General features: G+C 37.7%; 1 protein-coding gene across 8 annotated transcripts in view; it reads right to left on the reverse strand.

The window, feature by feature from the left end:
* Nucleotides 1–217: 217 nt before the first annotated feature.
* Nucleotides 218–13882, reverse strand: part of SGCZ (sarcoglycan zeta) — a 1110583-nt gene continuing 1096918 nt past the window's right edge. For all 8 annotated transcript variants that reach the window (XM_089669298.1, XM_089669301.1, XM_089669297.1 and 5 more), the window contains 2 exons: nt 4548–4671; nt 218–1650 (listed from right to left, as the gene is read on the reverse strand). In XM_089669298.1, the coding sequence (XP_089525424.1) occupies nt 1456–1650; nt 4548–4671 (319 nt within the window). In that variant the 3' untranslated portion in view covers nt 218–1455. The remainder of the gene's footprint in view (nt 1651–4547; nt 4672–13882) is intronic.

Below are 13882 nucleotides of genomic sequence, written 5' to 3' on the forward strand. Positions count from 1 at the left end.
ATAACTGTATTTCACATTTCCAGAATAATTTTTATGTAGCAGAATTTTATTATTTTACTTACTATATAATTAACTGTATCAGCAAGGATGTTTTTTTAGGATTTACCAAAGCATTCCTATGTAGATTAGTAAACAAATCTACCTAGATGTGCTAAATTTGCATTACTTGTTGGTAAGGCAAATGGCTATTAGTAAATAATATAAAAAATACAGAAACTTTGTTTGTTTAATGTGATTTATTTAAAAATATTATTGGAGAAACATCTTGGAAAAAAAACATCCGTAGGACAATAAGAACAACTGTGAATAACTGTTTATTTCTGTTTAATATTAGACCATGTTTTGCCTTGTGAAGTTTAGTGTTGTATACATTTCTTTTTGCAATATTTTTTTTCTCTGACTTTTATTACTGTTGATTTTTTATGTGGCTTGATTTAAATTCCACTGGATCTTTGTCCTATAACACACTTTGTTTTTTTGAAGTAGGTGATGTTTTGTGTAAAATGAAAGTTGCAAACAAATTTCTAATATAATTAAAACTACTTGGGGATAAAAATGCATTTAAATGACCATTAAAGGTAAAACAGTTAAAAGAAATACAAATAAAAGTATTTAAATTAACCACAAGCCTATGTAAATGTTAGATTTGATGTTGTTACTTAAATGAAATGTAAATCAAGAAAATAACTCAATTAAATGAGAATAGTTACCTACAAAAATAAAATAAAATAACATTTGTACTTTGTTTTATAATTATATTGCACAAAAATTGCTACATTAATTTTTAAAATAGGCAATAATGTGCAAATTAAAGCAGAACTCCAATTTGTCTTCAGTTTTATTTTCCACTATTGTCATCTTTTAATGCATAAAATAAAATATATTTAAAAAAAAATCAAAGAAAGGAGCCCAAGGAAGAAATACACTTCCATTTTTAAAAACAATATTTCCAATTTAATTGTTTAATAAAGGCAATATCACATAATACCTTAATATTTATTTCATCTGTGGGATAAAAGTATACATCCAAAAATATTGAATGGAAAATTGTGCTTTAAAACAGTACAGTCTTTTTTTTTCCAAACAGGATTTTATTGTTTTCCAAATAAATGTCCAGTAAGTACACTCGTAAATGAGGTGTTGTTCCATTTCTCCAAATTCCTGCAAAACAGAGATGTGCTTCACTCCATGTAGCCAAGGCACCCATTGAATCCTTTAAGACTAACATTCAGCAGTTCAGGTATGCATGTCTGATTTTTTTCACGCCCATATCAATGTAGGATTGTTTCCAATGTTGAATTAAAACTTCCAGGCAGTATTATATCCTCTTCTATGCTGGAAGAAACTCTGAAGGCCTTTGAGCATTCAACAAACCACATGGGAATCTGAGTAGAATCGTGAAGCAAAGAGATAGTAGCAAAAGGCTATTCTGGTGTGAGAAATCATGGAGTTCCTTCAGCTCCACAGACAAATGTTGCTACTGGATTGACATGTGGAACTAGATCCTGCTGGAGAAAGATACAGTTTGCCATTTGGGCAAACACAAAGCTCATAGACAGTTTGTCGAGGTCCTACTGAGTTTGGTGATGATGATGTAAAAGAACCTTGTGGTAAATTTCCTAGTCTGATATTATCTGCATCTAAAAATATCTGTAAAAAACAGAAATATTGTAAGCATTTTTATATAGTCACCCATGAAATGTCACATGCTAGGGTTCACAAAAGGAATTCATATGTAACCTTTTGTTGGCCCCATTTCATATGATTATATCAAGAAAGGCAAAGGTAGGATATACATATACTATTTCTTTTTCTATGTGTTATTCCAGATTTCAAACATGGTAGATTGTTTGGACATTAAAATCTATGGATAACAATTATTTCATATTTTATTTTAATAATGGATCTCACTGAAGTATTCAATTTGGTTCTTTTTCTTACCTTATGGTAGACAGAGTTTTGATAATTGTTTTCTATAATGTTCACTATAAGAGTTGGGAACAGTCTTTTGTAAATTGATTTATTATTCAGTTCCAGCATCTTCTTCCACACTATCCCACCTGTTTGTTTTTAATAATCCCCTTCTGGCTATTTTTTACATTGTTGTTTTTTTTTGTTTTTTAATTTGGGAGCAGATGCAGATACATATATTTTTATTTATTTGGGTTTTAGTATGTATAATAAAACAATTAGATACAAAAATGCATATTTTTCTGTATTTTTTCCCAGTGCAATATATACGTAATTTGCACACACTCATAATATTTACCCCAAAATATAATCAGCAAATCATTGAAATAATATCACATGTGTGACTTTTATGTAACATAGAATAGTAAAACTCAAAGTGAATGTACGTGTTTTACTTTAGGAGAAACTGGTTCCCCTTTTGCATTATTTAGTTTAATTATTATAGCAAAATTAAAAAAACAAGTTAATGATAATGAGAGCACAAATTAGCATGATGGTGAAGGTGCAGTTGATAAAGAGTTGAATGACTATGCATTCATTTACATGAGCATTTGCTGTTTGTGCATTGAATGCAAAAGTCATCCAATTTATCTCACATTATTGCAACTTGGGAATCATTCTGGGGAGAGAATACTTTTATTGGGCCTCATGCTTTTGTCCATATCAAATTTGGGAGCTTTTACACTGTATGTCAGTGTCAGTGTACAGCAAAATGTGTCTAAATACATGTTTAGCTTACAAGTATATTCCCTGAGAAATGAATGGCTGTAGATGTCTATACTCAGGTTTATATATATATATATATATATATATATATATATATATATAAAATGTCACATGTGGCTTCCTGGATTCAATCTCCAGTGATCAGATCCAGACCCTCAAGAAGAAAGTAAAGTGAATTGAAAAAATGTGTAAAAAGGAGTAAACAATTTGCATATTAAATACATGAATACACAAAACACACACACACACCACACATATATGCATTTGTGTTTTGTGTATACATGTATTCAATATGCAAATTGTTTACTCCTTTTTACACATTTTTTCAATTCACTTTATTTTTCTTCTTGAGGGTCTGGATCTGATCACTGGAGATTGAATCCAGAAACCCACATGCACCTTTACAGAAGCAGATCGCTGGTATTATCCATCTATTCCTTGCTGCAATAGATACCTGTGGCAGTGATATGCTGCTGTATGGAGTGACTAGGCAAAGTTATTACTCTACCTGACCCTCTGTAGTGAATGGAAGTGTGGTAACATCATTTATGACATTGCCACATCCCCAATGTAAATACAACATTGTACTGCTGTGTTTACTTTTGTTGTCATAGAGAGCTCCAATGGAATGATCTGTGATAGCCTTAGAAGCCCAGAATCTGATAATTTTATCTGTTGGGTTTCGCATTGGATGAAAGCTGTCATAGCCAGCCAGTGGTTGAAGTGTTAACCTCCACCAGAACCTGCAGGAGCCACTGATCCCCAGGACTGTTTTAGTATGGCACTGGATATACAATAGCTGCTATCCTAGGGTCATTTCAAGATGGCACCAGGGACTGAAATGGTTAAACACAGTTCAGGTTTACTATCACTGATAGCACTGAAATTCCAAACCTTAAGAAAAGTTCAATTTTAGAGAGGGGTTTACTGCCCAATCATCAACTGTTCTATGTCCTAAACAGGAGCTATGGGCTTCAGTTAGAGGAAAGAAAAATTTAACAGATTTGGTGAAAAATCAAAACCAGCTTGACCTACAAACTATGCAAGTTTGGCAAGCTTGTTTAAATTACACTTACACCCTGCCCCCAATTCTAAAGTGAAATGACCACTCTACCTTCCTACCATCCTATACTATTATCTTCCTAACTGATGTGGGCTCCGCACATATCCATCTTCCACTGAATGAAAGAAATCTATAATGTCTAGGGATAGAGATATCAGACACTGACCTTGGTAACTTAGGCTGGCCATACACTCTGTGAACTTATGTCAGTTCTAGATGAACTAGATGAAATCTGCGCCATGGAGGGCCTTATTGCTACCTTACATCCTTTGACTGAAACCAATACAGTGGGCCGAAAAACTGCAGTTACTCTTTATGTATTCTGACAGCTGAGGGTGCTGGCTGTCGGAATACAATAGCTGCAGGGGAAGAATTGTCCATCTGTACTGTGATGTACTAAGCAGGTGATATAAAAAAAATCTAACTGAATTTCAAGCTTAAGACTGTAATCTTCCTATGATGGATCATCCACAGCTACACGCTAATGATTTCTTTCAATCAATATACTGGTCTCATTTTGGAGCATCCAAAACACTGTTTCAGTTTACTAGCTCTCATTAGGGCAGGAATATGGAACATGACATCAACAATGTAGAGACTGATCATTGTGAATCTGTTGATTAACTTAGCTGCAAAGAAACACTTTTTAATTCTCTCTGGTAACCTTGTCCTGACACTAATCATTGTTTTAATGTTTACACTTTAGTTTAATATGCCAAAATAAAATATGTAAAATGAAGGAAAACATATACTGTATTCAAGAATATAAAAAACTGTTTATAAAGACCTCCCCATCTGTGGACTGTAAGTGTAACTCTTTTCTGCAGCTGGCTTTGAATTCTCCTGCAACAGCATTGATTTGTACCCCTTTTGGTGCCTCCATTGTTAGAGATCTTGTTGGAGATTCAAGTCTGAAAATTAATAAGAAATACACTAGAGTTAAAAATGCACAAAAATCCATAACATTTTATTTATAAAAACATATATTATTGAATAACAAAATCTAAAAAAAATGAAGGTAACATGCTTATGCCGCAAGAGAAATAACAAGCTGATTTCTTTTAAAAATAATTAGTACTGATCAATTTTACATGAAACTTCAGGAAATTGTCAGGTGACAGCTGCAAGATTATTATCATAAGATGCACTTAGCATCATAAATGTGTGCTCAAAAGTATAAAGTTACTAAGCAATCTTCCAAATTTGAAAATAGCTCATCATGACAGAAAGGCACAAGGATTTGTTGATGATTTCTTTGATAAAACAGAAATATGTCATTGCTCAAACTTGGTTGAATAGGGTCCCCAGTAATTGAAAACATTCCCATGTAATATGTGAAATGTAGCCTTTAGTTTAGTATACTTCAATATTTTATTATTTTAAACAAAAAAAAGTGAACATGAACTAGTGCAACAAAATATAATCTATAAACATAGATTGCTGGCCTCCTTCTAGAAATGCTATTATACTGGGTAATACACTGCCCCACTTGCTTTAATAGTTTCTGATTAACTGACTAGTCACATGTTGATCAGGAAAGTGAGTAAAGTCAGAAATTCTTATCCACATACAAGGTCTGTTACTAAAAATATTCAAGCAAGAAACTGTCTTACAATCCAGCAACTAGCATTTTTTAATGATAATAATCAGTGCAATCCTCCATGTGTATGTCAGGCTTCATTCAGACGGGCACCTGCACCCATCCTGCATGCAGAAGTTAATCAGATTAACTGCTGTGGGTGTTTGAGTGGCAGGATCAATGATTTGAAGGCATCGACACTTGGCACTATGTACAATAAGTTTAGCTAGTAATTTGATGTCTGTTCAGAAGGGTAACAGGCCTATAGTTGGGGGTAGAAGAAGGACCTTTCCCTGGTTTGGGGATAGTGGTGATCACTGAGTGCAATATATCATTTGGTAGGGAACCAGACAATGGAGCATTGTTGAAGGATAGTTAGTAGGATTGTTAACAGTATATTAGCAAAGTGTTTATAGTATTCATTCGTAAAGCCACCCTCACCTGGTGATTTGTTAGAAGGCAATGTTTTAATTTTCACCTGTGGTCAGGTGCAATGCTTTATCCAATCATGGCTCTTTCAATGTACTGTGAGAGTACAGTGCTTCGTGGGGAGCTCGGCAGGCGAACAGCCCGCTGAACGCCCTTACCATTCATGTGTACAGAGAACAGAGGAGTGAGAGGGAGAGAGATGTTTGGGTTCCCTGAGAGAGCTGCCGGTGCCATCTTGTCTGCAGTCTGGACCGGCTGGAGAGAAGAAGTCCATCAACTTTTGTGGAGGTCAGTTGTCTTTTCTTCTCTTGGTCATGATGTCCAGTTGTTGCATGAGTGTACCAGTTGCTGTTGGGGTACTTGGTGCTCTGATAAGGTCACAGTGTAGCCTCTAAAGCTGGATATACAACAGAGCTCAAGAGCTATGCTGCCATCTAATGAGCCAGCCAATTCCGTCTCCCATGAAGGGTAATATAATGCTGCACATAGAGCCAGTGAAGCCATTAATAGCTTTCCTGATCACTATCACACTAGTACAGTGTTGCTGCTTATTGCTGCCTGTGCTGACCCTGGCCTGTTTATTGGTCACATTTCTTTCTGCTGTCTGGACCAATCATTTGCCTGTTTGTTCACCATGTCTCTGTCTGCCACCTGAACTGACCCATCTGCATGTCACAGTGACACAGTCCCAGCCATCCCTTCTGGATAATTGTACACCTGGAACCACAGGAACTCTTTTGTTTTTTCTTTCTTCCACCTCCTGCACTTTCTGGCCAGTGAACATAACATTCCTGGGGGCAGCCATGTACCAGTAGGTTAGGCTTGCTTGGCTTACTAATGCCCATGCTGTGTTCTTTTAGACATACCCACTTAGGGATGCAGCCAGTGGTGTATTTAGGTTTCATGCTGCCCTAGGCAACACAAAAATCATCTCCCCCCCAAGGAGAAACCCTGATGTTGACCAACACCCCCCCCTCCCCCACGAAGAGACCCTGACACCGACCAACACCTCCCATCCCCCATGAAGAGACCCTGACATTGACCAACAACACTCCAGCCCCCACCCGAGAGAGCCTTCCACTACCACCGCCCCCCATACACTGGCAACCCCACCCCCACCCCGGAAAGAGAGAAGACACTCACCTTCACAGCTCCGGACATCCCCGGGAACAAGAGTCAGGCTCTGTATACACCATCAAGCAACCTGCAGCCTCTCTCAGATCCCTCCTGGTCCTCATGCTACGTGTGTCCCTTCTTCCATCCCTTCTTTTGGGAGGCAGCACTGCCCCCCTGAAAAATGCTGTTGCCCCCCGAAAAATGCCGCCATAGGCAAATGCCTTGTTTGCTTTGTGGTAAATACGCCCCTGCATTGATCTCCTGATCTGAAATTTCAGCTGGTGGACAGTGGGTGTTGCAAAGTAATATCAGCCCTTTCGGGGGGCGGCGCTGCCCTCCTCAAAAATGCCACTGCCCCCCTCAAAAATGCAGCTGCCCCCTCAAAAATGCTGCCCTATGCAAATACCTTGTTTGCCTTGTAAATACGCCCCTGCATTGACCTCCTGATCTGAAATTTCAGCTGATGTGCAGTGGGTGATGCAAACTAATTTTAGCCCTTTTGGGGGGCAGCGCTGCCCCCCTCAAAAATGCTGCCCTAGGCAAATGCCTTGTTTGCCTTGTGGTAAATACGCCCCTCCATTGACTTCCTGATCTGAAATTTCAGCTGGTGTGCAGTGGGTAATGCAAAGTAATATTAGCCCTGTCGGGGGGTGGCGCTGCCCCCCTCAAAAATGCCACTGCCCCCCTGAAAAATGCCGCCCTAGGCAAATGCCTTGTTTGCCTTATGGTAAATATGCCCCTGGATGCAGCAATAGGCTTCTTTTGGGTTTATTGACACTCAGCATCACTCTGGACTCACAGGAAAATTCCGCAGTGAGCATTGTCATGTCAATATAAGAACTACAGGGGTGTACATCTGTGCTCCAGCTTCAGAATGCAATATTTGCATCCTGAATGCCCCTTGTTATTAGGGCACCGCAGTGATGAAGGACATAAACAAATGCCCAAAAAGGTGATGCAGAAGGAAATCTGTGATATTCAATCATTACTGAAAATTACGATGGAGTGTTGTATCTAAATATGTCTGTGTTGTGGGACAGCAAGGCGCTTTATGATCTCTATGTGGGATCAGTGCCTCTGGTAAGGATTTTATCTTACATGTTGGTGGTGTGATTTCCTGGCACACTCTATTCCTTCTGCACTGAATGCACTCTCACACTTTGAAGTGTGTCTTCCTTTTCTTTGGGATTTTCCATCTTGATTTTAAATGGTTCACCAGGATATGTATCCATCTGTAGGGGCATTTTGCACATTTGTTTGCTTTATTAATCTATATTAGATTTGTTTGCAATGTTGAATATCATATTTTTATTTATGCTTGTTTATTTATAATTATCCATATGTACATTAGTCCATCTACATGTGTATATACACTTTTTAAGTTTATTTCTACTTTGAGAGTGGAGTACTTGGTTATATTATATACGCTTTAAAGTCTGAGTGCTTTTGAGCTTATTATTGTCCATTTACACATTTGTCCATCTGTACATATATACACTGTTTTTTGTTTTATATATTTGGAAAGTATGGTATGGTATTACACATGCTTTAATGTTTGAATTCTTTTTAAGCATACTGAACAATTGTATTTGTGTGCATATTTTGTTTTCAGCTTCCATAATTTGTTTAGGTTATTGCATGTATTAAGTTTACATTACAGTATTATTATTTCCTTATAAAATAATATGGTTTAATATAATTATATTGTATGCCCAATTGCACTTTGTAATGTTTAGGAGATAGCGCACGCCCACTTTACTTGAATTAGACCACTATTTAACATGTGTCACCAAAGAAATATGAAAAATATATATCATAAGAAATACATAAAATACTGCTTCCTGCTTCAGATGTACAAAACAAGAAAAGCAACACACAAGTAAAATCCTTCCTATGGCCTACTCACCTGAACACTGGCAAAAAAAACAATTATCAAGTAGACTCTAAAGAATTACTGGTATTTGTATGTAAATTTACTGCAATTCCATAAATGGCTGTGTTTGCTATCCTGTGTTACATGTATATCCCTAAAAAGGCTATATTGATCCAACAGTATCCACTGGACCTCTCAAGTGCAAACATTGGTATTTGTATAAAAACTATCCAATTTCTGGGACGTGGCAGATATATCATGTAGGTCTTCAATTGCACAATTAGTTTTCAATCAAATGCAGCAGTTCAGTATCCCAATACTGAACACTGAATACAAGAAGTGAGGGATAATCTCCCTAACTGGACACATACAGCAAAAAATAAGGTATTGTCAAAAAAGGACATGAGGAGCGGACTGACAACTCATGGGGCCCCTTGGCAATAGGGGATCATGGGGCCCCTGTGTCCTTGCCCACACTCAAAACACACCCAAAAAAACCTATAAAAGGTACCAGGGGCATTTCAGCCCCCTACTGACCCCGGGCCCTTGGGCAGTGCCTGAGTGCTCGAATGGTCAGTCCGCCCCTGGGAGCTGGACACTGCCACATATATATACATATAGTGATGCAAATGAAACCTACAGCAGGTATTTTCATTAGGCATCAAGGGCAACATTGAAAATATACATGTTCTTTAAATAGTTTACATGGGAATGCTTTAAAGCTGCAAGTCTCTGTGACAGCATACATTAGAAGTGCATATTTGGATGTGGAATTGATTGTTTTAAATTTTACATTTAATTTGGTTTAAATACAACAGCACCATCCCAATCTCACTCATCAAAAACTGAAAATAAGGTTTTTTAGGAAAGTTTTGGCTGCAACATTTGACTTCTTATTCAGAAATAATAGGCCTTAACTGAACAGTAGAAATATTAACCACAGCAGATCTTAAAGCTATGAAAATGTATACCCTAAAAAAAATGTAAAAATTAGCTAGTGGTACAACTGTTTAACAATATAGTTTGTAAGCTTCTTGTTGCAGTACCACACGGCATTGTCATTAAAGTTTAATAACGTGTCAAAACAGAGTAAATAAAACCAGATTAAAACCACAACCCAAACCCTGTCCCAGCCTGGTTTCCCAAATTATTCCCCCAAAAATTAAAAATATAGACTTCAGGTACATTTGTTATATAAAAATTGCCAGTGTCAGGACAGTACATGAGCACTTGCATAGGTAACAGATAGAAATAAATAGGTCTTACAATAAACATGTACAGTGGCTGCACAAGGGAGCTCCAGGGGGCAGCAAGTATCAGCTGTGTGTATTTTTCTCACACAGCATAGGCATACTTACAATTGCACCCCAAAGCACATTCTGCAACTCACTGCCCAGTATGGCAATACCACAAGGAGCACCTTTGGGCATTCTAGAAGCATGAATTACACATTCAATTTCCTGACATCCAAGAATATTTTGGATGCCCTGGAGCACCAAGGCAGTAGAAACACTTTTTGTAAAATAGTAGCAACAAGTTTTTGGAAAATGTGGAAAGAAGATTAAAATGCAGTTTTTTACAAAAAGTTGACAATTCAAAACATATATCTGACACACAGCAAAGACATACTTAGAATTTCACCTCAAAACACAGTCTTGCTGCTTCTTCAGAATATGGTGATACCACATGTGTGAGATGTTTCACAGCCTTGCCACTAGATTGGCCGAAATCCAAGGAACACCTTCAGGAATTCTTGAGACAAAATTACACACCTAATTTCCTGACTACATATCACATCAGTTGTCCACAGAGGATGGAATGAACTTGTGTCTCACAGGAACTTAGCCAGATGTAGTCAGCAAACAGGCAAAGGAGTAGTCCAGACAGAAGGCAGTAACATGGTTCATAAATGGGCCAGGGTCAGTACAGGCAGCAGACAAAGGTGTGGTCAGCAAATAGCCAAACAATTGGTCCAGGCAGCAGGCAGAAACATCAGGCTTAGAACCTTGGTCTGGTAAGGCTGTGACACAGGGGTAGAGGATTCTTCTCACTAAAAGCTCTTCAAAGCCTCTAGTCCCCAGACTCTAATCTGGGAATCCCGGAGAAACCCATAGAAAACCAAACGCTTAGTTTTCTCTGTTCTAAAAAAATACTCTGGAGCCCCTCACTCTGCATACATGAGATCCCTATATTGTCTTCAATATCACTACTACAGTGGTAGGGTTTCACATTGTCACAAAAGAGCAGCCCATGCAACAGGCAAAACAAATGGCCGATTAACAGATCAGTTCAGGTGGAAGGCAGAAATGGGGTTGATAAACAGGTCATGATCAGTTGCAGCAGCAGGCAGAGGCATGGTCAGCATGCAGGCCAATGGTTATTCAGGCAGTGGGCAGAAATGTGGTTGAGAAAACAGGCAAATGGTTGGTACACAGGACATCAGATATAGGAACATGGCAGGAAGTCAGACACTTGAGAAATATCTTTACCATTCCTTCACAAATATCATAGTGAGGTATGGAGAGGCCAGGTTTTGAGTAACACTGGCAACAATAATAATGGGTGTCACTCCTTATTCTATCACTGGTGCATACATAGCATTTTTTATGGGCCTGTTTCTGTGAGAGGGATAATATCAGGAAGTGTCTCTCATGCACCCTGCTGATTACATCTCAGAATGCAGGTTTTAAGATGGAAGGCCTTCCTGGTAAGTAAGAGATGTTATAATCTCTTCAAACCCATTATAGACACAAACATCAACCCTAATGATAGGTCTCTACTCCGAAGTGTCACAGCTTTGCTTGACTGGAATGGTCCAGCATTAGGGCATAGATGAGGCAATGGAAGCCATACATTTATGTACAGGCACCTTTAAGCAGCTGTCCTTTATACTTGTCATTGGCTTTATTGTGTTTTGAGTGAACTTTGAGGTAAAACTTATAATTTAGATAAATAAGGGTACCATCATTGTTTAACTCCTGGAAATTGTAATTCACTGGCTATTATGCTGTTCCCCAAACTATAATACAGTCCCATGACCCACTGCCAGTATACAGTTCAGGAAAGTCTGAGAATAGTTGGAAGTCCTTATTTATATATTTGTTTTGAGTCAGTTATTCAAAGCACTGATGCAAAAGGCCAGCATGACAGAAGGAAAGCATGGAGGGCAGCAATGAAGCTTGAGGGAAGCAAGAATGCAGGGTTTTCTGAAGATAACTTCTGTAAGGCAAAGCTTCATGTTTTTCCCATGATAGATTTTGTTTAAAATCACAGGTGTGACCATAATTTCACTGAAGAACTCCAGTTTGTTTCTGACGTCTCACAAGTTCCTGTCATAGCTTGATAGATGATAAATTATCTAATTCTTAGACACTTCATTTTTTAACATTTAACATATGAATTTCAGTCACACCCATGATTCCTGCACTCTGTGCATTACACACCCCTGACTCTTGCAATATATATGTTACAAACCCCTTAACTGCTCACCTCCCCACCCTGTGCACTACACACCAGTGCGCATTACAGGCCCTGACCCTTGCATTCTGTGTGGTAAAGACCCCTGACCACTTCATTTTGTGCATTACAGACACCCAACCCCTGCAACTGTGCAATCACACCCTCCTGACCCTATGCTCTGTGCAATAAATACTTCTGACCTCTGCACTCTGTGTATTGCACACTGCTGAACCCTGTACTCTGTGCTTTTCATATTCCTAACCATTGCACTATATAAGTTCTATTCTACAGTACATCCAGAAAGTATTCACAGCACTTAACTTTTGACACATTTTGTTATGTTACAGCCTTATTCCAAAATGGATTCGATTCAATTTTTTCCCTAACATTCTACAAACAATACCCCATAATGACAATGTGAAAAAAGTTCATTTTGAAATCTTTGCAAGTTATTAAAAATAAAAAACAAACAAAAACACATGTACATAAGTATTCACAGCCTTTGACACGACACTCAAAATTGAGCTCTGGTGCATCCTGTTCCCACTGATCATCCTTGAGATGTCTCCACAACTTGATTGGAGTCCACTTGTGGGAAATTCAGTTGATTGGACATGATTAGGAAAGGCACCACCAGCTTACTTTATAAATAAATAAAAAAGTAACTCAGCACCAATCAGACTGTTCTTTTTAATTTGACATTTGCAGTGTGAAATGGAGTCTGGTTATCAACAATATAGACCATTCTTCTTTCAGATATTATTACACAAGGGCCATCATTATTGGGTTTTTTATTTTTTTGTCCCTCTATACCTTAAAATGGGAGCTGAAGTATCTTGAGCAATGATAGAACTGAAAACTATTTCACTGCAGCACTTGAAAACAAATGTAACTCATTACCAAAGTGTTTCTTGTAGCTTCTGCTGTTCAGCAGCCAGAAAATGTGCATAATCAAATTGTTGCTATTTTTTGTTTTTCTGATAAAAAAATATTTGTTCTGATCAGTAAACAAAAATAACTATACATTGCGGGAACATGAGATTCTTACACTGCTTTCTGTAAAAGAAAAGTTTTTTTTAGCATCCTATCTATTCCTTGCTGCATGAACAATTTCCATCTCATTATGCCTAGCATTAGCTTTTAGGATTATCTTGCAGTAATTATCTGAAAGTCACTGGCATCCACTAACAATGTCACTTGCACTGACATGTAAGAAAAAAAGCTATTAAATGTGATCTCTGTCTTGTCCCCATGGGCCTCCAGGGTGAAAAACAACAACAAAATAATTTACCTTTATATTAAAGGGGTGATAAAGGCTACAATCTGCAACATGAAACTACTTGCCTTGTCTGCTTGGTAAATATTACCTGTTGGTAAATAAGCAATTACGGTAATTAAAAGCTGTACCTGAAGAAGGGATGTAATTAACATCTCCTCCTCTTAATTTATTCACTAATCAAAGAGACTGTGCTATTGCTTCATTATTCTTTTGGGTCCCATTCGATTTTGAAAGAACAAAGAATACTTGTGTTTATCTGTTTTGATAGATATTGCTGGTGAATTTTATTTAGATTAGTTCTCATTTAATTATATGGGAGAGAGCTCTAGGTGAAACCAATAACTCAACTGAAATGTAGAAGACAATTCAACACTAAAGATCTTTAAG

The sequence above is a fragment of the Staurois parvus genome, unplaced genomic scaffold, assembly GCF_062004578.1.
Source record: "Staurois parvus isolate SC_StPar_1 unplaced genomic scaffold, SC_StPar_1.0 ptg000071l, whole genome shotgun sequence".
In the NCBI taxonomy this organism is placed as follows: Eukaryota; Metazoa; Chordata; class Amphibia; order Anura; family Ranidae; genus Staurois; species Staurois parvus.